The sequence below is a fragment of the Cavia porcellus genome, unplaced genomic scaffold (genome assembly GCF_034190915.1).
Source record: "Cavia porcellus strain 051 isolate PalLab524CR breed Dunkin Hartley unplaced genomic scaffold, mCavPor4.1 scaffold_1, whole genome shotgun sequence".
Taxonomy (NCBI): Eukaryota; Metazoa; Chordata; class Mammalia; order Rodentia; family Caviidae; genus Cavia; species Cavia porcellus.
The window spans coordinates 179,232,258-179,256,970 of NW_026947484.1; the positions used below are offsets into that span (position 1 = coordinate 179,232,258).

The window sequence follows — 24,713 nt, forward strand, 5'->3', positions numbered from 1 at the left end:
CCAAGGTACATGTGATTCAGTAATTTATGCTTAGAATAGAATGATCTCTAAACTTACATGGTCAGATAAGCCTTTGTGAAGAAAAGGGTATTAATGCATATTAAATCCTCTTATCTGCTTGTACAGTGCTTGGCGGTTTCCAGTTAGTTTCATTTAATCTAAGAAAGCTTTAATAGCCCGAATTACTCTACCTACCATACAGATGATGAAGTATCCCCAGTGGCCATGTAAATGGATTTCAAACTGATGACCAATCCTAAATCCTGCTCTTTCTGCTGTACTGTACTAGGAGTATGTGCCTGGAACTAGAGTAAGAGCACTCTGTGGCACTGGAGATAAACCTGAAGGAGCACAGATCACACAAGAGTGTGTTTCAGGAAGGGCATTTTATGAGTGAAGATGCAGGGGCAGGAATGTGCTAGAGGAGGTGACCTTGACTGAGAAGAAGAAGCTTTGTGAAGCGGAAGTAGGTGTAGGGTTAAAGACACAGTTAACACAGTTAAAAGATCCAGCTCCAGGATATGGATATGGGACACCTTTTTAAAAAGTGCCAGTCTTGCCCATAAGAATAAAGACAAATTGACAGTTTTAATATGCTGAAGTAATTAGGATCATGGTTCTGGATAAGATTTGTTGACATGAGACTTGTGCCCAGAATATTCTGAGTATGTAATTCCTTGTTCAAAATTTAAAAAATAGCCACCTACCCACCCCAGAATGATGGAAGATGCACTGTATGTATGCACAAATGGTGGTCTGCTAATCTGAGGATAGAGTCATAGTCAAAAGTTGACAGAAAGTTGTGTTATGTTTCTCTTGGGTCTCAGATAAATTAATCAGTTCTTATGCATCAGGTCTTAAAATATCTATTTTTGAATAAGTGAAAGATAAATATGTAGATACAGCTCTCAGATCTACTATAGCAGGAAGAGTCATTCGCTGTAGAAGTCTTTTACCCTTCGGGGCTGAGGATTTAGCTCAGTGGCATAAGCACCTGCCTTGCAAGTGTGCAGTTGTGAGTTCGATCCCCTGTACTGATAAAAAAATTTTAAAAAAGAAAGAAAGAAAAAACAAGTTTTTTACCCTTCTATGAGTAAGTTTGCTGAAAGCATAGTATTTTATTCTTGATTTATATTTGAGGAAGAATTCTTGCTTCAGAGGAGCAAGATACAGAAAGGGAATTTGGAATGGCAACAGAAATCTACCTTAGAGTTTAGAATGTAGATCTGTAATTACATAGAGAAAGTTTTGTTCAAGACTAGAAACAGCCAGGTATGGTGGTGCATGCCAGTAATCCCAGCACTCAGAAGGCTGAGGCAGGAGGATTGCTGTGAATTTGAGGCTAGCTTTAACTGCAGAGTGAAACCCTGTCTCAAAAAGATGAAGAAAAAAACCCCTGTAGAAACAAAGACAGCTAAAAAGTGGTGGATATTGATACCAAAATTATAAAATACTTGTGATCCTGATTTAGAAGACAAAGATAATATCTAAAAAACAACCATTACATGTTCATCAGCTAATAAGTGGGACAATCAAAAGTAAATTTATATAATGGACTGTTTAACCATGTATAGGAATGGAATATTGACAAATGTTGCAGTGTAGCTTAATCTTGAAAACACTATGCTGAGTGAAAGAAAATGAGGGCCATGTCTTGGTTCCCTTCTCTCCTTGCTGGGTCAAAACACCTAACACCCAAAATGAAAGAAAAGGTTTATTTAGCTCACAATTTATGGAGGTTTCAGTCTGTAATGGGCTGACGTCAAGGCAGGGTGGCTAAGGGGCAACTGTTCATGGTGGCCACCAAGTGACAAGAGCAAAAGAGCAAAAAAAAGGGCAAGAGGGGAAAGTCTCTTCCCTCCCTTAGATTGTACGTTGTCTGCCCGCCTTTGGGTGGGTGCAGTATTCACATTACCAATCCCTACGGTAGACAAGGGACCAATCACAAACTCTGGACTCAGCTGCTTTCGAGAGCCCCACCCCCCATAACCACTTGAATCTTTGGGGGGACTTATAGGCACAAACCATAACAGGCCATATGTGTATGATTCCATTTACATGAAAGATCCAGAAGGGACAAATCCATAAAGTTAGAAAATAGAGTGGTTTCCAGGAATAGGGGATACCAGAGAGGAGAGAGGTGACTGTTAGTGGGCATGGAGTTTCCTTTGGGCTAATGAAAATATTTTAAAATTAAATGTAGTAATGATTGCATAACTGTGAACATAAATATGTGAATTATATCTCAATGAAATTGGTTTTAAAAAGAGCCAATTGAAACTACAGATGTAACTTTCTAGTGAACCCCAGATCTTACCTAGCTAAGAGTCATGTAAGAATTGAAATGTAAAAGCTATTATCTGCAGAGGGTTGATGCTAGGAAAGAATGTCATGCCCAGAAAAAAGTCTTGTGGGATGTGCTTAGGTTAGGGTGGACAGTATTTTTACATACCCCAGTCTATTTTGTCTCCTGTGTCCTTAGGGGTTATGTGGATTCTATGTATTCCTCCCAGTTAGCTTTCCTCATTCAGCATCCTTGCTCAAGCTATTCTTTTGTTTGATATCTTTTTGTTTGTTTAATACGAACTTCTAAAATTTGTATCTGGAGATGCTACCCTAGAATATCAAGAAGATAAGTGATATATTCTCTCTTCCCTTTCTCCCATGACTGAATGGAGAAAATGCCATGCTAGTTGCTGGGGAAAAGTAGTGGAGGGGGAGGATCACTAAGCATATAAAGAAAGAATAATTTCAGGCTCTGTGAAGTGCTGTGTACAGAGTACTATGGTGCAGTGATTCAGAATGGTGCTTTGGCTAGAGTGTCTAGAAAAGAACTATGAGGTAACATTTTCTCGAAGACTTGAGTGATGAGGAGGCCAACTGGTGAAGGTCTGGGAGAAGAATGTGTCAAGCTAAGAGCAGAGGAAAATCAAAGATGATGAGATAGTAACATGCTGGGTTGAAGGGCAGAAAGAAGGCCAGTGTGGAGGCCTTTGTGGCTGGAATAGGGAATGAGGCAGTGGGGCGAACCATAGGTCATGACAAGAAGTTGGTTTTCAGTTGTACATCAAGCACTATACAAACACAACACCAACAGGGATATGACCGCATTTAGGGTGCTAACAGCTCATTTGGGCTACTTTTGCAGGAAGGGATCAAGAAAGGAGAAGGCAGGGAAGCCATTCTGATGGCCCATGTGAGAAATGTTGATAACTTGGACCAGATTGTGGACATTGATATTTAGAGAAATGGTTAAATTGGGGATATATTTTTGATGTGCTAACAGAAATTACTTATGGACTAGCTGTAAAGTAAAAGGAAAGGAAATTTTGGTTTGCTCAACTACAATGTATTTTCATATATTTTTCGTGATGAAAAAAGACATGAATGTGAATGGTAGGGTAGGTATAATAGGTAGGTCCGTAGTTCTGTTTGGGCATAATTCAGTTTGAGATGCCTGCTAAATAGATAGAGCTGCTGTGAACAAGTGTACACATGCCGCTGGACCTTTGGGGGAACAGGTGGTGGTTTGAGAATTACCATATTAGTTTTCTACAGCTGATATAACAGTAACACAGAATGGGTGACTCAAATAACAGAAGTTTTATCTTCTCACAGTTCTGGAGGCCAAATGTCTGAGGTCAAAGTGTTGGCAGGATTGGTTTTTTACTGAGGCCTCTCTCTTTGGCTTCTTGATGGTTGCTGCCTCACATGGTCTTCCCTCTGTGCCCTGATCTCAGATAAGGACACCAGTTACATTGAGTAGGATCCATGCTAGTGAACTTACTTAAACATACACCCTGTCTACAGATTCTGCAGTCGCACTCCTGAGGTATTGGGGATTAGGACTTTAGCATGTGAATGGGATAGGTGTAGTACAGGCTATAAAATGGCTTGAAGAGAAAGTATAGCTAGAAGAGGACCAAAGAGGGCTAGGGATTATGGCTCAGTGGCAGAGCGCTTGCTTAACATATCTGAGGCCCTGTACACTACTTGTCTTCAAAAAGAGAAAGAGAAGACCAAAGAGACCTTTGGAGGACTTGAGCTTTTGGAGGTCTAGAGTAGCCAACTGAAGAGTAGTGCTTGAAGCAGAAGGAAAACCAACCTATATGTGACATAGACGTTTAGAGAAGAAAACGTATCAAGACAGACTTGGGTAGCTGCAGCAGTGTTGCTGAGGTTCCAGCAAGAGGAGTGGACAGTTGCCCTGACTTAGCTCCCTTTCTAGACACCAGGTTATTTGTCTTCAGTTAGATGGCTCCCGAGTGGCAGACTGCTCTTGTTACTCTCTTTCCGTTCATATACAGAGAACATGTCATATACCAGCAGCAGCATCTGTGCTTCAGTGCCTCTCCTGATAGTATGATTGAATCCATGGGACCCTGGCTCTGGCTCAGCCTTCTTGTGACTTGTATTGTAATGTCGCAGAACAGTGCTCTCAGTCTGAGACGTTATGCTATGGTTGATAGCACTGTGACTTTGAAATTGCCATTTTATATCTTGAAATTTTGTTGTACCATCCTTTAATAGTTGTGGTAGTTTAGAATTGCTCACTATTGCACTGGGAGTAAGGTTGCTAGAGGAAATGCCAGTTTAAAATAGTGTTTTATTGCATTAAAGGCCACTGTGTGCAGACTCAAAATTTTAGGCCTCATTCTGTTAAAGGGAGATCTCAGAAATTCACAGGGAATATTGGTTGCAGGAAGTTAGTGAGCATCTGAACATCATGATATATAAAAGACTAATAATTCAAATTGTGATTTTTAATCATTTTGAGTAATTTGCTCTGTGAAGTGGTTTTTGTTTGTAGGTTATATGTGCTATAGTTGAAAGAACATTAGAGAATATTTTATCCTGACTGCCACTGAGAACTGCATGATCTTGGGTTTATCGTAGACTCTTTCAGAATATGTTTTCTTATCTTAAAAGAACCAAGGAAATTATAAAATCATTTTCTTTTATCTCCCTCTTTTTTTCTAGGGTACTGGGAATCAAATCCAAAGTGTTGTACATGCCAGGCAAGCTCTTCAGTACTTAGATTACATCCTCAGCCCAACAGAAGCATTTTCTGTCTAATTCTTGGGTTGTGAAGATTACATGATATAGGTGAAAGGCATTTTAAATTGTGAAATGCTTTGCCTAAATAGATGGCTACTATATTCATTAGTTTGTGTCTAGTTTATGAATAAATTAAATACAAACTTATGTGTTTACATCAAGTGTGTCTAATGATTGGTTCAAGCATAAGGCCAATGTCAAGTAGACAGAAATTAAGTTAATGCACATTGTAACCCAATATGGAAAAAAATAATCATTCAAGAAAAAAAGAGTTATTATTATACATTTGCTAAATTATCTAAAAAATTTTCAGTTAGTCCATAAAGCTTTGGGAAAATAGATTTGCCCATGCAATGTTGGAAAGTAGTAACTGGCACAATCCTTATAGAAGTTGTTCAGCAGTCACAGTTAGAGTCATCATTTACTTTGGCTTATGTTTATTTATGTGTTAGGGTTAGGGAAAAGTTGCTGTGTGTAAAGAATGTTCACTGCAGTATTACTTAGGACATCAGAAATTGAGCACTATCTGCATGTTGTATGAGTGGAAATAGCTAGTACTGTAATTTAATGAAGTAATTCGAAGCCAGTAAAAAAAACAGTTACAAAAGTTATAGCGATATGGAAAAATGAAAACAGTTTCTATTAAACAAATGGATCTACAGTTAAGCCAGGAGGGTGTGGTGTCTCATGCCTGTAATCCCAGCACTCGGGAGGCTGAGACAGGAGGGTTGTTGTGAGTTCGAGACTAGCCTGGGCTACAAAGTGAGCTCAAGGCCAGCCTGAACTGCATAGTGAGAACCTGTCTCAAAAAGACAAAAAAAAAAAAAAAAAAAAAAAAAAAGGATCTACAGTTCAATATGTCTTTTGAAATTATCTTTAATATTACTATATGGTTTTAATGATAAAAAGTAGGATAAGATTATAACAAATGCAAATTATCTGGTTCAGTGTATTTGATTCTTACAAACCTAGAAGTCACTCCATCAGTGATAGTTGTATGAAGCCTGGTGTCCCTCAATAAGCTAACCAAGGGAAGGATTTGTGTTTACAATGGAGGTCCTAAAGTCTTATGGCAACTGTGAATGATAAAGTTACACATAACATGAGACTTATGATAATGGTGGGCTGTGGTCACAGGGAAGAGATTTTTCTCTAGGTAGATGAGATCAAGTAGATTGATAAACACTAACTTTTTTTATTCCATTCTTGTTATTTGAAGTAGCTCTCTTAGAGAACTAAAAATTGGGAAAAGAAAAAAAGCAAAAAGATATGGGAATATTGAGGAATAGAGTTTAAAAAATAACATTGTGGTTAGTGATAATGAAAAGTCTGCAACATTTTAATTTGGTTTAGAACAAATGAAGACTCAGTATTTATTAGTTTTATTTGAATGTTGCCTGAAATATTACATCTTTATTTTTTTTAGCTTCATAAAATTCTAGGAGACAAGGTGAACAATACTGCTGTAATTGAAAAGCAAGTACTAGAACTCTGGGACAGACTCTATCATTCTTGGTTTGTAAAGGTAAGGGTTTTTTTGTTTTGTTTATTTTTTATTTTGAAAGCAATAAAAACAATAAAACAGAAGAAAACGAAACAGCAAGAACAATATTGGATTTCAAAAACAAGACCAGAAGGAAATCCCCATATTTGCTGTATTGCATACTGTTATCGTCTAAACAGATGCCCAGACTACCGTTGGCCCCACGCCTGCAAAGTTAGTCGGTCAGTACAAGCATCATGTTGGTTTTGTACCTCACTTGCTGTCATCCCAGCCTGTGTTCCTCTGAATCAGCTGGTTACCTACATGGCGTGGGGCTCTTGGGTCCTAGCCCACACTCTGACTGGCTCATGGAAGAGGCAGACTAACTTCTGGGTGTTTTTCCTGGCCCATGACTGCTGCTGGCTCACAGGGAAGGCAAGGTGATTTCTTGGTTGTCTTCCTGGCCTTCATAGCTGCCTCTGGCTCACAGGAAGGGCAGGCCTGACTTCTTGGTTGTCTTCCCGACCTACAGCTGCTGCTGCCAAATAGGAAGGGTGGGTGACTTCTTGGTTCTCTTCCCCAAGGTAAATTATTTTAAAGAGTTTCATTGGAAGCAAAGTTCTTTTATTTTATGGGTTCATTGATGTGATAGAATTGTATTAACATTGGAATTTCATTTATTAAGGTTTTTAAGCAGCAAGATTTTAAGGCTCAGGTCTCCTAAGTCAGCATTTATTGGTGGTTAGCCTTTGGGCAGAACTTGTTAATCCCTTGGTGTATCAGTATTCCATCCTCTGCTCATTCTTATATACAACATCTTATCTTTTAGACTTGTTCTGTGTGGTAGAAATATATATACACACACGCATACATATAATATATATATATTACATACACACACACACAGTTCTGCAAAATGTTTTGTAGTGCTAGGGATTGAACCCAGAGCCTCATGCCTGCAAAACATGTACTCTACCACATTTATACTTCCAGCCTTTGTTAGTCACATGTGGTTTATTTTTCTAGTGGCTACATTAAATAACTAAAAACCATGACATGATTGTAATGATATATTTTGCATACCTTTGTGTACCTCAGCTGCTATCATTTCAATATGTATTCAATAGAGAAATTTTAGTTTTATATATTTTTTAAATGGTTCTTTTTTTTTAGAATGTTCTTTAAAATTAGCATACATTGTATACCAAGAACATATTGCATTTTGGGGTAGTAAAATCTTAAGTATTCAGTATCCACATGTGGCTAGTTTCTGTTTTTTATAGTCTAGTTCTAGACATTAAGAACTTTTTGAAGAAGAAGAAATAGATCTAAACGTTGCTAGGGTCCTTTATTTTAAAGCAACATTGATGTTTATGCATATGCACTCTTACTTCAAGATGTGCTATAAAAACTATTACTGTCTGTCACCAAATACAGAAATGATGGTTTTAAACGCAGTTGGTTGTGTTGCCTACCCAGCTCTGGTAGCTCTTCAGCTAGCACATTGTGTGCATTACAGGGGAGAGCTGGTGATTTTCCCCCAGGGTGTTGTAAGGAGAGCAGAAGCAGATATGATCTCTTAATTTGGGATTGAAGAGGAAGGGGCTGACTTTTATTTGAATTTGTTGCTTAGTGACCTGTTTTTGATTATGTACTGTTGTTCTAGAGCGAGCTGGGGAAATAGGGTTGGTTTTTGTGAGTTTCAAAGGCTAAGAGTTAAAACTAATAGGGGTACATTAGTAGAGTATCGTATATTTGACGCCATCTACTGAAGAACTAGATTAGAAAGGTCATATCTCTTTCCTGTGCCAACTCTTGGGCTTAACAATCAGCTTTTCCTGTCCCTCACCCTTTTTGAGTCTCATTTTACAGTGGAAGAATATCAGTCTTAAACAGCATAGATACGTAAGTGGTTAAGTATGTCATTTTCTTCTTTCCCCATGAACTGAAGTCTTTGTGCATTGTGTAATTGGAGATAAGTAACACTGTTTCATCTACAAAAGAGAATGGAAGCAAAATTCAAAAAGTGGGAGAATGAATACAGAGTATTAAGAATGTACCTCTGAATTTTAACTTTATGTGTGTTTATTCACATTTCTTTGCTTTTCTTTTTTTCTTTTTTTGGTACTGGGGGTGAACTCATGACTCTGCACTTATTAGGCAAGTGCTTGTACCATTGAACTAAATCCCACATCTCTTTTTCAAATGTAGTTATTCCTGTATCCCTGCCAATGTAAGTCTCCTACAGATAGATGAATTAGATTTTGCTCCTTGTTCTTGTTTATCATAGTCTCCTCCCTCTTCCCTTTTATCTTATACAAAAGATGAATAAAAACCACGCCCGTAATCATAACATTCAGGCCGAGGCAGGAGGATGGCTGGGAGTTCAAGGTCAGCCTAAATTACATAGTGAGACCTTGTCTCAAAAAAAGAAGATAATGAATAAAGGAAATAGAAATGAGAGGGGAAAGAAGCAAAGATATGAGAAACCAAGAAAGGGATATAAGAACTAAAAAGGTGAAGTGAATTGAATGCAGTATTATTATACTGTTACAACTGGTGAAGAATAATGTATGTATTTAGGAGGGAAGCACTTGAGCCAGGCTTAGGTATAGTACCTAGGGTATAAGTGGGAAATACGACATTTTAGGTTTTTAGGTAGAGTCCTTAGTTGATTTCTTAAATAATGCACGTTTCTTCACCTTTGGGTACTTGCTAAAGTGTGTAAGTGGACCTAAAGCAAAATAAGACTTTTACAATTTTTGCTCTTTAAGATGAAAGTTTCACATTGGAACTGTTTTATTCCATAGAATGTAACACATTCTGGAAGACACAAAGGGCACAAGATGCATGTAAGTCGTCAGAACAGCTGGCTTGGAGACATTCTGGATTGGCAGGATATTGCCTCCTTCGTGCATGAGAACATTGAGACATTTCTTTCGGTAAGGTGTAGTCTTTAAAGTTAAACTGGACTTTGAGATAGAAGTAGGAACTAATTCCAGGTTTTCTTTATATACACGGAGACCTTTAGTTACCCTGTTTTTAATGACATGACATTTATAAGTTGGAGAACTCTAAATGGGCTAGAAAGATGACCATTTCTAGTCCTCTAATATGGCTCCCTGGTACTTGACTGGCTGAAGAATGACTGAGAGGTGCCAAACCCTGAAGACATTAGCAGTTCTGCAGGCTTTTAGATTTTCAGGTGCTGTTTTCATCCCCCTCGGCTGACCAGCGTGTTCCCAGCTGGACCACGAGGGTCCTGCTTTTCTAGTGGGTGAAGCCCTTGACATGTGGACGTACAATTACACGAGAGAGACTGAGTGTGCAGGGGCTTAGCTTGTTACCGACCCCACTTTCCCACTGTGCACATCCATCTCTGTATCTTGTGGCACTGCTGGGTGTTAATTACGGCTCCGTGTTGTTCAGGAGCACACGATTTGGTGTCTTAGCCTGTGGCTTTTCACAGTCATGAGAAATTTCTTGTGAATAAACTTGTGATTTTAATGTAATTTAACAAAAGTTGAGGTTTGCAGTGCTAAATTTTTAAAAAGTTTTATGGAAGTAATACATGACCATAAATGACAAGTTAATGCTTTAAAATTTTAATTAAAAAAAAAGAGAGAGAGCAGTGCCCTGCTCTGTGCCTCAGCGTCGATCTCTAGGCATAGCTGTTAGTTCTGGAAACAGCTTTCTCTGGGTCTTCACCTGTGAATGTTTAAAACAATGTTTACACTGCTCTATCGAGTTTGGCCATTTAGATCCTGTCTTTTGGCTTCTAGATATGGAAGATGAAGGTAGAGAAGTGACTTTCTTACAAGTCTGCCATAGCAACTCCTTCAGTTTTTAACATGCTCCCTCACTCACAGTCTGCCTTTCCTCCACTCTCCTGGGGTAGTTGTCATAGTTTGGAATTAATTCTAGAAATTCATGTCCTTCAGGTTTTTTGTTGTTGCTGTTTTTGGTATTGAGGAACTCACAACTTTGTGCTTACAGGCAGGCTCTTGTGCCCCTGAGCTAGACCCTGGCCTCCTCCAGTTTTGTATTACATGCCTTTTCCTCCACCATCTCTTCTGCTCTCACTTCCTTGCAGTAAGTTCCTGGCCTCAAATGATCACCTGCACCAGTCTCCTAAGCAGCTAGGCTTACGTATGTGCAACACTGTACTCAGCTGTTTACATTTTTGACAATCTCTAGTGCAGTGAGTCTACATCGTTTTGGTCTGTGGATTATGAAGTGCATATTTATGTATTCATTAAGTTAATAACCTTACATGTTAACATAAACAGAGTTCTAAAAGGAAAAAATGATTTACCAAGAAGAGTAGCTTTCTTTCTCTTTTTTTTGGCAAATCTTTTTAGTATTTGGATTTTCATATCTGCTCTGCCTTCTGTCTGTGGAAATATGCTTGTTTTGGTTGAAATACATGAAGAACATCCAGCCTCACACAGATAACTAGTTGGAAAAAAGAGGGGTTTTTTCCCCTCCCCCCTTTTTTTTACAGTACTGGGGTTTGAACTGAGGGCTTTTGCATTGAGCTGCATTCTCAGTTCTTTAGTTTTGAGCATCTCACTAAGTCACTAGTTTTCCCAAGTTGGGCTTAAATTTGAGATCATCCTGCATCAGCCCCCTGAAATACTGAGATTATAGGTGCCCGGCTAAGAGAGTGAACCTTTAACAGCTTTTCTTGTGGCTCTTCTTTATGCCACACTAAACTTGAGCACATAGTATTTTAAAAGGAGAGTTCGTAATGTGAAATTTGAAACCACATCATTGAACATTTTTGCACTGTGAAGTAGTAAAGTTCACTAATCTGTCTTAGTTAGGAACATTTGTTTATCCTTGTGTGATTTTATAACATACACTAGTTGTTCAGGATATTGGTTTACTGACTTCAAAATACAGATTTTTAAAAAACACAGTATTAAAAAGTCACATTTTTTACTGTCATCTAACTCATTAGAAAGAAATTTATGAAACTGTCAAGGTCACAAATGATTGATAGATAAATTTCCAAAATCATGATTTTTTTCCTTAAAGACTCAAATTCTCTTGTTGACAGCACGTACCATCAGTGGATTTCCTGAAATGACACTTGGTGCATTCTCAGAGGGCATTTGTACTGAGTGCCCAGGCTACCAGGTGCTCTTCACACAGACATGGTGTTCTCGGCTCTGTTGCCCCGCATCCGCCAGGGCTCTCACATGTGAGCAGCAGAAGTGCTTTGGGCTAACTTGGGTTTCTTCGTGGAGAATACTACGAAGTTGCGCAAAGGCTGATTCAAACACACTTGTGGTTTTTATTGCTGTGTGCAGGAATTCATAAGGAAAGCTGGTGGTGAAGAGTAGGGTGAGCAGGAGAGCGGTTAGGTGCCACCTCCATTCCTGCCATGGCCCAGCAGCCCTACCTGGCATCGATGGTCACTACACTCACCGCGTAGATGCCCTCATGCGGAGATGTAAACACCTGAGGATTGTGAGGGGAATTTTCTGGTGGTTTGGTCTTCTGAGACAAGGTCTTGCCGGTAGTTCAGGCCGGCCTTGAACTCACTGTGTAGCTCAGGTTGACCTCGGACCTTCTGCCTCAGCCTCCCAAGGGCTGGCATTAGGGTACTGCGTGTTCCACCACACTGGTAAAGGAAGTGTTTTGACCTTTGGAAACCTCAGAGGAGGTCTTGGAGATACTGATTTTAGGAGGCATGCCTGAGGACCACTTACCTGGTTTTCTGAACTGCCTTTCAGTCAGATGGTGGACTGCAGCATGGAATCCTCTTTTTTTTTTTTTTTTTTGGTCTTTTTCAGCATGGAATCCTTAACTCTTACAACATTCTTTTCTTCTCTTTGAACACCACCCCCGCCCCATGGCTTCAACTTTATTTTTGAACCCTTCACTGAATTTTTATTTCCGTTTGAATAATATCCAGCAGCTCCTATATTAAGTCTTTTTTTAAAAAAAGTTCTTTGCGGATACTAAGATATTTAAATGTCTTTTCTATTAGTGTATATTAATTTCATAAAATATCAGGTCTCGATACAGTCTTTTTATTCATACATATAACATATTTTCATCATGTCTTTTCGCCTGTAAGTAAATTTTTAAAATGTCTACCACCCTCTGTTAGCTCTGAGTTTGTTTAAAGTTTGTTTTGCTCTCTCTCCACCTTTGAGGTTACCCTCAAGTGTCTGATGAACCCTGGCAGTGTATTTTTTAGGAGTAAAACACTAATAGCCAGTTGGACAAGACTAGCCAGTTCAGCCTAAGACAAGCCCAGTGGGCAACAGGTTCCACTCGGTTTCATGGCCTCTCCAGGAAGGTTATGTTGTTTTGTTTTGTTTTGTTTGAAAGGTCTTGGCATGTGGACGGATCTTAAATGCACAGTCCTCTTGCCTCCAGAGTAGCTGAAACTCTAAGCACACACATTGCACTCGGCTCTTCAGCACCCTTTTAAAGACAGTGCTTTCAGAAGAGAGCTTACCCTCTAATAATACATCTGAATACTTGTTTTTCCCTAGAATTCAGGTGTGTGAACTAAAATTTACAGAATCTTTTTTTTTTTTTTTTTTTAGGGTGCAGGCAAATGTATTTAAAAGATGGAAAGGAAAAAAGTAAAAAATGGAAAGGCGAGGAAGTAAAGCTCCATTAGCCAGGAAGGGGTTCTAAGTTACCTAGCAAGGCTCTTTGTCCAGGTTTGGGTCTTTGTTTTGAGCCTTGTTTTCCTTTTCTTTCTTTTTTTCTTCATAATTGAATTTTAAAGGATTTGCCCCTGACTGGTGAACTGACATTCAATTAAATTAAGATAAATGATACAAGAAAAATATTTAAATTGTATAAATTTTTATGTAAAGAAAAGGATAGGCAGTTTTTAAAACTAAACAATTTAGTCATGCCTAAAAAAATTAAATGTTTGCAACTCTGATATGCCCAAACATTTATATATTGTGTAGTAAGGAAGTACATGATTTTTTAGTGATTTTCAATATGAAATATTTTATGACAGATACACAAAAATAAATAAAACCTGGTGCTTTATAAATATTTTCTAATTGAATTCTCAAAGAGTCTTCAAAATCAATATAATTGCTTTCACTATAATAACAAACATGCTTACTAATGTTAAGTATCCTAGTAAGAGTTAGTGTTCAAATTCAGTTTTTTCCCCTTGGCTCCAGAGTCCAGGCTGTAACTATAATAAACTGCATTATCTTTCAAACTGTATTTTGTCCTCTTCATTGCATTCCTTTGTTAGTATTTGCTTTATTTTGTTTGCTTTTTCCTGCTTTTATAGTTAAGTACATACTTTACAACTGTGGTGTGTAACGCCTTCCCAGTGCACCTTAAACAATTTGAGGTTCCTCTACTTTCTTCTTCTTACATTTAGCATTTTCACCACCCTTTTAATAACTGAACTTCTACTTTGGTCTTCCATTTTTGTCTCTTTGGTATTTATGCCCATTTTTACCTGACGTGTTTAGAAATAGAGTGGCAGAGTTGAAGTGGTGTTTGAGATCACCCAGCTCAACTCCCTTTGTCTGAAGCTAGGTTAGAAACCGGAGAGGGACAGTGCAGTTTGTGTAATCTGTGTCTCTGGCCTGTTCAGACTTTGAGGCAGACAGAGACAGCTTAGTCCTGCTCAGAGAAACATTTTCTCTTCAACTTCTGCATCCTTGTAATCTTCTCTTCTTTCCCTTTTTTTCTAAACTGTTACTTTTGAGTCTTCATTGGTTCCACAGAAAATAGGCTAATGGCTCTCAGGAGTACCTAGGAAACCAAATCAATAATGGCAAGGTTCTTTGGTGACTGGTGGACTCAAGAAAAGCCAGGTTGCAGGTCAGCTGGAGGATGGTGATTCTTCCTTGATCACTTCTTATCCACAGCAGAAACCACTTGTCAGTGACCAGTGGACATAATTCCTGGGCTTGTTGTGCTTGTTTTATACAAATGATTTATTAACAGTTAAGTTGCTACCATTGATTAAGTTAACACAAAACTTGACCCATTTTTCTACTTTTTAACCGTAATACATTTGGTCTGTTTCATAAGTTTCAGGGCTCTTGCTATTGTTTCTAGCTTTATTTCTTCTTTTCTAAGTCTGATATATATATATATATTAGAAACTACTTTGCCTTAAAGATTGAATTAACAATTCTAGAAGTACTCTTCTCTAATTTCCTTTCTTTCAAGTAAAAAAGTTACTTGATTGTCCTTGGAGCCATATGCAGTTATGCAGCTATGTCTTAAGAATTATCACAGGGTATTGCTATCAGTGTGACTCAGAAACTATTTAAAATTTTTTGATGAAAATTCCAGAGTGATTGAGCCTTAGAAAGAATACTTGTCAAAATCAAAAATAAAGGCATTGTTGATTCATTTCTTGGAATCAGTGGCATTGTTCATTCATTCTTTATTTGACAAGGTCAAACAGTTAATTGCGCATATTTTTGTAGGCATCATGAAACATTTTCAAGATTTTATGTAAGGACTTTTTGTAAATGAAACCAGACTGCTAAAAATCTGACTGAGCTGGGTTTGCAACAAATGTGGAAGGCAACAAAATGTGCCTTTTATAAATGATACATGGAAAGGGTAGACCTTTCATAGAACAGATGGTGTAGCTTGAACATATGAAAAAAACAGAACTACTGTTTTGGAAAGGGCACTAAAATAAAAAGCAGACATCAGGAGTTCTGATACTATACTTCTTAGCTCTCTGGCCTTGGGCAGGCTTTTAAGCCTCTGAGCTTCAGTTTATATGTGTCCATAAGATAAAGATGCTATCATCTGCATTGCTTCCCTCACAGCATTGTTCGGAGTCTTGGGGAAGCATTTTGAAAGTGTTAAGTAAGGTGTTTTCCTGATCATTTTGCTTCCATGTTTTTCACTGAGAGGAAGGATAGTTCACTTGGGCAGGATGGAACAGACACTTTCGTGAGGGAATTTATGTTCATAGGGGGATAAGCAATGAAAGCATACAGATATACTGTAGAGACTGCACATCTTCCTTTAGACGTATTTAGTGTACGAATAACCATCATGTTGAAATCTGGTTCTAGTGAACTCACAGGTAGTGGGTCTATTGCAGGCAGTAGGTCTTGATGTAGTGGGCAGTATCTGTCTCGGGAAAGGCTCTGCTTTTGACCCTATCATTACTTTTACTGTAATTTTAATAGTCATTGAAGTCATGCTTTATATATTTTGGGTTGAATTGAAGTTGGAGATGGCAAAGATGGGGGACAGAGGCACCTAAAACAACAAATGCTAGAATTTAAGATCCTACAAGAAAAATACACACAAGGCATATGCTGACATACGGCATTTTTATGTCCATTTCAGTTTTATATAGTTATAATGTATATAAAATTTTTGTATTCTGCTTTTAAAGCAGCATTATAATAAAATATTTTGGTTTAATAGATCTGATTGCTACTTAATATTATTTAAAGTAGCTTCACTGTGCTTAGCCGTTTTCCTTACTATTAAACATGCAGCTGTCTTTGATAGACTTTCCCCTTCATTTAACATAGTCCTCAGTTCTCCTCAGTTCCTTATGATAGTAAGACACTGTATTAGAAGCCCTGGGTGGCTGTGGCGTACCCTTCCCTATAAGCTCTGACGTTCGGCTTTCCCACCTCAGATCCTGGAGTCGCTGTGGATTGTTATGAGCCGGAACGTGAGCCTGCTGTTTACCACGGTCACCACGCTCCTAACCATCCTCTTCTACAGCGGCACTGCCCTCCTCAACTTTGTGCTCTCTCTGGTATGTGTGCCCGGATAAGTATCCTTCACGGTTCTTTCTCCATTAAAGCATTTTCTTGGTTCTTTTTGCATTTGTGAATGTCCACAGTTTCCCAAATGTGATAGGAGAATACTGTCTTTTGTTTTACAGATAATTTTCCTGACCACACTATTTTATCTGTTAAGTTCCAGTGATGAGTACTACAAACCAGTGAAATGGGTGATAAGCCTGACACCACTGTCTCAGCCAGGCCCATCTTCTAATATTATTGGCCAGTCTGTGGAAGAGGCTATCAGGTAGGGATAAGATTTATGCTTGTTATCCCCTTTACCAAATGCTTTCCATGCAAAGCTTCTTTTTTGTTTTGAACTTCCTAGTAACATTTAGCACTAAACTAGTGAAGGACTGTGGTAGTCCCAAGACTTTCTTCTCATTTGAGAGGATCTTATGACCATGCATGTTTATAAGGGGAAAAAAAATCCCAAGGACTTTGATATCCTACTCTCCAGCCCATGGTTTACAGAGTGGCCTGTCTCATCGGCTTCCCATAGCAGCTTCTTAAGTTTAGCTCCATCCTCATGTCACTTGCTTAAGAGAAGCCCGGTCTTCTACCACTTCCTTTTCTCACAACCCTCCTCTCCCCTCAGGAATTCTAGCTTGGATCCCAGAGGGGAGTAGATGTCTTCCCTCTGTTCTCCTCTCTCCCTCTGCAGGCAGGCTGTGCCCTCTGCAGGAAAAGGTTGGATGCTGGAAGTGCAGTCTTTGGTTGCCTCCAAGTCATGGGCTCTGGGTGTAGTGTTGACTTTGGCCATCATGTTTCCAAGGTCTGTGTATTGCAGGCTTGGTTTCTGAATGAGTTTCTTCTTCAACTTTCATGGTTTGTAAGCTCTTTCCAAGTTATTGGCCTATGGCCCTCTTTTCTTTTTTTACTGAATCATGTCTAACAGGAAGAGATGCTTCATAGTTCAGACCTTTCTCAGCTCCTCCTTTAACTCCTATCCCTGACCGCTTCTTAGAACAACTGAGCATTTCCACTTCTTGTGAGTAGCTACTCAAATCCTTATATAATTTGTTAGAGCTGCTCTTTCTGGTAAGTTTTAGCCAGGAGTTCTTAAGCTTCTGTTGAATAGTGAATCTTTTCCTGGGATTTTGTTTCCACATACCTTAAAAATACACTATTGTTTGGAACCAGCCACCCACATAGGTCTTGCTTTGGCCTGTTAATCCTGTCTGCTTTGGCGTACTTTTTTTCACCGTGTTCCTGTAACACCTATGGAGAATACCTCTTTATCTTTGGAAACCCTGAGCGATATTCCAGTGGGATGCATGCTTCTGAGGTATATCATTTCTGGAAACTTTGCTAGGTTTTTCTCTCTTTTTCTTTATGGCAAGTTTTGAATAAAGTTTGCACCAATACTCTTTCCTTGATTTGGTATTAAGTGAGTTTTTAGAAAAGGCGCCTATGTGGTATCCTCAGGTATCCATGCGGGTCTGTTCATGTAAACAATACAAGTGTAGGAATTTATGATTTAATATGACAGCTTTCACAGTGATGCTGTCTCCAGGAAAGTTTACTTTAGCATCTTTTCTAAGCCTGTATGACTAGGTAATTATCTTTTTATGTAAGTGAAATAACAGAAATTCCAGCTGTAGGCTATCTTTTATCTATGTGATAATGTTTTGACTCAAAATGCCTAGACAAATGCTCTACTAAAAAGAAAATAAACCTTATATCTTCTTAGTGGATAAAACCATTGACATAGTTCTCTAGTCATAGATGTGACTTAATCTAACCCATACAGAAAAATATACGTAACTTGTACATAAAGAAGAAAGTCAGTGCTTCATTTTCCTGCAGTAACTTTCCTCTTCTTCTCATAAGAGCATTTCTGTTTTCAAATAAAAGCTCTCTAAGTTTTATTTAGTTTTGAGACAAGGTCTTGCTGTGTAATCCAGGCTGGCCTTACACTCCTTATGGGCTCTGTGCACTTCTCTTGCCTCAGCCTCCAGAGCTCTGGTATGACAAGCGTGTGCTACCATGTCCAGCTTTCAAATCACGGTACTTGAATTTTCTCATTTTGCTTTTTTCGAGTGAGCCACTTGCTGACTATCCTCTCAAGTGTTTGTCACTGAGATGCTTTTGTTTTTTGTTGCAAATATGTTACCTCTTTTGTTTTGCATCTAATTCTTCTAAGTTGTGGCTACTAGTTAAGTGGTAAGTAGAGCTGTAATTTGTGTCTAGATCTGACTGAAAGCGTATAATAATCCTGCTGTTCAATGACACTTTCCAGGAGGAGCTGGCTGAGTAAGACAGTCACAAACTAAATTTTCAGTACTGTTAAAACCGTTCAGGTAGACACAGCGGGGCCTGCAGCTAGACATTTGGTTTTCACCTCAGAAGAGAATTTGAGATTAAAGAACACTGTCAGTTACAAAGATATGAGGAAATATTTATTTTACTAATTAGATTTGCCCTGTCTCTTTAAGAATATAGAATCTTAGTTGTTCACTACACCAGTAGCCCTTGTCATGGTTCCAAAGTAAGGATGAAATCCCTTCATTTTATTACCATCTTGTTTTTTAATACCAAAATATTTAATTGCCCTCTGTACCAGAAATATAGTCTGTAGTCTTTTTGGTTAGCAAGACTGATTGATTTTTGTTGAATCTGATAAATATGGTACACACTAGAGAATGTGTTATGGCCTGGGACATTTTTCTGACTAAAGCTGTATCAAGTTTTATAAATTAAAGGTTGTAATTCAAGATGATTTTTATTTTTACAGTCTGAATCATTTGGTCTTTTTGTTTGTTTTCTTTCTTCGAGACAGGGTCTCACTATGTAGTTCAAGCTGGCTTTGAACTCATTATGTACTGGCCTTGATCTCACAGTCATCTTCCTGCCTCAGCCTCCATACGGGGATTCCAGGCATGGGCCTCTATGCTTGGAGATCGACTATGGCTTTTTTTTTTTTTTTTGTCTCTTTTACTAAATCAAATTTAAGACCTAAAATGTACACATTTTATATGGACTCTTCCTAAGAGCCTTCTCATGTAATGAGATGCAGCTGTTCTCATACCTCTTGGTAGGTTTTTCATTCTGAAGAATGTGTTAAAAAAGAAACATGCTTCCTCATGGAAGAAGATTTTAAGAGGAAAAAATATTATAATAACAATTATGAAAGTATTGTAATATCCTTAAAGTAAGTTTGGTCTAAATTATCAGTGATAACAGATTTTATAAGAAATAGTAACCATCATTAATGTTGCAGTTAATTGAAAATCATTAAACTCATTTTATGTGCTCCATTAATAATGTGAAAATGGAATGAAATTGGGGCTTGACTGCATGATCAGACGTGGAAAGTGTCTGTCTTGAAGCTTTGCCTTGTGAAACGTGTGGCTCTTTCACGACCACTGTGTTACTGAATTTTTGAACCTTGACTTTTATTTTAATTCTGATGTAGTGTTTTCCTAAGCTGAAGACTTGTGTGATTAGGTTTCATTTCATGAGTCTGAGTGAGTGGCATGCACCCTTCATCCCCAGACCATTTTCCTCCCTTCAGCAGCATGTCTCCTGAATGCACACATCACACCCTTCCTCCCCGGTGCTCCATTCTGCTTGCTCTGGTGGAGATATTGCACATTTCTAAGTTGCATGTTGTCACGGCCTCAATGCAATTTAGTGTGTGTGATATTTTCACATGAGTGCATGCACACAAGTATGGCTCTTGCTTGCTGGGATGACAGCTTTTCAGTGCTAGTGAGTGTTAGGTCTACAGATGAATTAGACGGCAGAAGTGTATCCTGTAGGACCTTGATTTGGAAAGTGAACATGCTTTTCACCTCTGTGTCACAATTTGGAAAATTTAATGTGTTTTGATTAAAAAAAAAAACAAAGTGTGTTGATTGTTTAAAAAAATCAGTATTTACATATTTTACTTTGAGCAAATTAAAATTCATTGGGGAGAAATTCTGAGGGATTTAAGAGTAAAAACAGCCAGGGGGTATAGCTCAGTGGCACAGCACCTACCTAGCAAGTACAAGGTCATGAGTTTGATTTCTGGTACCAAAAAACAAACAGAAAAAGGTAAAAACAATATTTGTTTAAAATGTATAACAAAGAATTTAAAAAAGTATTTTCATTTATTTGAGATCTCCTAACATCAAAATAAAGAAGTAGAATTTTTATACATATTTGGGGAAATTAAACTAGCTGGAGTTCTTAAATAATAATCAAGGCAGTAAATACATGTCTTTTAGTCTGGTTGTCTGAAGATTGATCTTAGGTACCTAAGTTGTTATTGTGTAAGTTTCTAAGGAAAATAGTCTTAAAATTTTGCCTTTATGTAGTTTTTCACTGTAGTGCACTGAAAATTGCTATGTTAATTTTAATGGGCTTATAATAGAACTATTTTTGAGATACACATGTTTTCTATTGTCATGTGATTGAAACAGCTCTTGTTATTTGAGTTAAGCATCTATCATCTATAGGCATTATCAATAATATAAAACTTGTATTAGTGATCAGAATTTGGTAGTATTACAACTAAACTCTTCGGATTTTCTGCTGTGATGCCAGTGTTATGTATACTTGTGTCTGGGACAAAGCCATTTTCTTTGAGACAGGTGGTTTCTGGGCAAGCACCTTTTTCCTATATCCCTCAACAGCTTTCTGGGCTGAGCACACAGCCTAACTATTCTGCTCATGCTGGGAATCCATTGTGAATCAGGTTTCTGTGCATTTTACTGCAGAGCTGAGTCTCTAGGGCAAATGATCAAGGAGAGACAGAGATATAACTTCTTAAGAAACAGTAGGTTGGTTCAGTTCTAGAGTCCATTGTGATAAAGTGAGTTACATGAATTTTTGTTTTCTCAATCCATGTAAAGATTGTATTTATCCTGTACTCTAGTCTGTTGTGTGCAGTATCATTGCGTTTAAAACCCAGTGTACAGTACGTAATTTAAATCTTTATTGCTTAAGTGCTAACAATAATTTGAATTATTGGGAAAATGGGTTTGATAGGCTTGCTCAAAGCAGAGTTGATGCAAACCTTCAATTAATTTAAGAAAAATTGCTAGGGCTGGGGATTTAGCTCAGCGGCATAAGCGCCTTCCTTGCAAGTGTGTGGTCCTGAGTTCGATCCCTGGTACCGATAAAAACGAAAAAGACAAAAAAAAAAAAAAAAAAGAAAAAGAAACATTGCTTCACAGTATCTGTAAAATGCAATAAAGCAAAGTGCAATAAAGTATGGTATGCCTGTGGTGAAAGGGCTGGGGATATTTTTTCCACTAGGTAATTTTATGTGCTGTGTCTCCAGGCACTCACCTGTCCCTCTCCAGTAACTCCCGTTCTTCCTGAGACACACTACGGGGACAGAGATGTTAGCTGTTGTTTCTGGGAGGAGTAACTGTCGATAGTTTCACTGTTTGACTTTTACGAAGAAGGGAGTGCCCTGTGCACTTGGTGTGATACATCCTTTTTGACTGCTTTATCATTCTCACATCCATTGCCGTGCTTCAGATCTCACTCCATGAAAAGTAGGTCATCTGATCAAATTCTGATTTGTTTCACTTGGCTTAGTAAAGTAACAAGAACAATCTTGTAGGCTAAAAATGGGAAGATGCTACTAGCTGATAAATAGTTGTGTGAACGAGACACCCTTTCAATGCCATACAGTAAAAGTACATATAATAGAGTGCATGTTAGGAAACAATTTAGGAGCAAAGTAAATGCTGATTGTGCATGACTCTTGGCATTTCTGCTCCACAGAGAGGTTTGGGTGGGGTATAACTGGATTGGAGTGCTGTGGCTTGCTCTCTAGTAGAGAGGAACCCGTGCTATGCAGTGGTACAATATAGTGTGGGCAGGGAACATGTATGCATGTGACGTCAAGTTTGTGAATAAGTGGCTGTGTTAGAAAACAAACTTCTGGCTCATTGGCTGATGTCAGTTCCTTTAGCTGAGCTACCACAAAGATAGGAGGAAGGGCTAGGGATTTAGCTCAGCGGTGTAAGGCCTGCCTGGCAAGTGCGAGGTTGTGTGTTCGACCCCTGGTACCAAAAAAAAAAAAAAGGAGAGGAAAAGAGTTTCCACGTCTTGTGAATTTGATCCTTGCCAATTGCTGAGAGCTACAAAATCTTAGAGATATCAAGAGTAACTGTCAGTAATGTTTGAAGAAACACTAAAATGAAAGATTCTGGAAGATGGATCATAGGCAAACATTACGTTTGCAAAAGGGAAGAGTGAGGGTGAAAGAAGACTAAATTTCCTAAATATTAAAGAGGTGAGGGGCTGAGGGTTTAGCTCAGCGGCATAAGCGCCTGCCTTGCAAGCAGGCAGTCGTGAGTTTGATCCCCGGTACCGATAAAAAACAAAAAAACAAAACAAAACAAAAAAAGAGGTGAATTTGATGTTGGTTTTCTGTTAGTTTCTATAGTAAATGCTTTGTCATACAGTTGTGAACAGTAGTTAAAGAGAAGCGTAACACCTATTGGCACCATGGGTTCACACAGCTCAAGTCATATACAACCAACCACCCTTGAGGATGCTACAAGTCCAAATCTGCTGTAATTTTTGAAGGAGGTTTTCCCTTAATAGAAGAGAAAAGTGCTCACTGAGTTGAGTGTCCACAAAATTGTTGATTGTTTTTTTTTTTTTGGTACCAGGGAGCATGCAAAATGAGGGAATGATCTTTAATTGGTGTGATTATAAGGAATATTCTTACATTGATAATATTAATAATTTATAAAGCTCATTTATACACTGTACCTGCCAGATAAAGATTTACTGTCTATTACTAGTCGTCTCTGATGGGTTGGGGGTCAAGCTGGGGATTGAACCCAGGGTCTTGTGCATGCTAGACAAGCAGCCTGTCACTGAGCTACATCTCTGGTCTATAAAAATTCATCCTTGGGGCTAGGGATTTAGCTCAGTGGCATAAGCACCCGCCTTGCAAGCAGGCGGTCGTGAGTTTGATCCCTGGTACCGATAAAAATGAAAAATTCATCCTTGCACCTGTGGTTTAAAATACATGCTTTATCATATTCTAAGTGTCTGTATGTAATTTGTTTTACCACTGGATTTTGTAGACTGTTTACCTGAATTATTTGTTTAGTCATTGTTCAATTTCCCAGTGGTTTAATTATTAATGCATTAAGAATAGGTTTTGGGGGGCTGGGGATTTAGCTTAGCGGCATAAGCACCTGCCTTGCAAGCAGATGGTTGTGAGTTCGATTCCCGGTACCAATAAAAATGAAAAAGACCAAAAAAAAAAAAAAGAATATGTTTTTGGGGGCTGGGGATTTAGCTCAGCAGCATAAGCGCCTGCCTTGGAAACAGGCAGTCGTGAGTTCGATCCCTGGTACTGATAAAAAGGAAAAAGACAAAAAAAAAAAAAAAAGAGTATGTTTTTGGGGGGCGGTGTGGTGGGGATCAAACCAGCAAGTGCTTACCAGACCCTGTCTCTTGATTTTTAGGATCTAAGAACCTGAGAGATAAAGTGATTATATGCTCAGTAGTATATTATTGTGCACATAACCTGATCTACACCAGAATTTGTTGGTGTCCTCCTTGCCTTTGTGAGAAATGTATTGCATTACTGTATTGCTGGCACACACTGGGTTAAGTTAGTTTCCTCAATTGTTGTGAGAACAGATTGTCATAAACATAATAGTTTCAACATTAAGTTTATTGTCTTCTAGTTAGTTTTTTATCTTGTAGTTTGAGAGAGGAAGTTTTAACATTAAGATGTAAACAGGACCGTGTTCTTTATGAGGATTTAGGGGAGAACCTGTGTTCTCTTTTTCCAGCTTCTGGATGGTACCTTCATTGCTTAGCTAATGGCCCCTTCCTCTGTGTAAGGCCAACAGCAGAGCATCTGCAGATGTCTTTTCTGATCTCTGCTTCTCTCTCAGGTCTCCTTCCCTGACTGGCTCTGCTGCTTTCTCCTCCTTCCTTCCTTTCTCTCTCTCAATCTGTCCATCTCCCTCTCCATTTCCATCTCCTTCTGGAGACAGCCCAGGAATACTGCACCACTGAGCTGGAGCTCCCTCTTTCTCAATTTTTTTGTTTGAAATAAAGTTGGTGAACTATGAAGTTCATCATTTTAACTTTTAAAGGATACTGTAATTCTGTGGCACTGTAATTTGTGCAGCCAGTGGAGCACATTCTAGAGCTACCTCTCATAAGAATTTCTGTTTTAAACTTCTTTTCCCTTTTTAAAAACTAAAGTCAATGAAAAGTGTACTTATTTTCTGTGTACAATATGATGATTTGATATATACATTATGAAATGATTAGCTAATTAATATACTCGTCACATTTTTGTTCTAAGAATAAAATCTAATCTTTTAGCAAACTCAAGTACACAGTACATTATTATTAACTATAGTCATCATACTGTACAGTAAACCTCCTCCCCTTATTCATACTGGAAC

General features: G+C 38.4%; 1 protein-coding gene across 3 annotated transcripts in view; it reads left to right on the forward strand.

Annotated features, from left to right (window-relative positions):
• The window catches only part of Tmem245 (transmembrane protein 245), a 99,373-nt gene that overhangs the window by 47,411 nt on the left and 27,249 nt on the right, over positions 1–24,713 (forward strand). For all 3 annotated transcript variants that reach the window (XM_063261118.1, XM_063261108.1, XM_063261114.1), the window contains 4 exons: positions 6,485–6,583; positions 9,352–9,483; positions 16,173–16,295; positions 16,425–16,570. In XM_063261118.1, the coding sequence (XP_063117188.1) occupies positions 6,485–6,583; positions 9,352–9,483; positions 16,173–16,295; positions 16,425–16,570 (500 nt within the window). The remainder of the gene's footprint in view (positions 1–6,484; positions 6,584–9,351; positions 9,484–16,172; positions 16,296–16,424; positions 16,571–24,713) is intronic.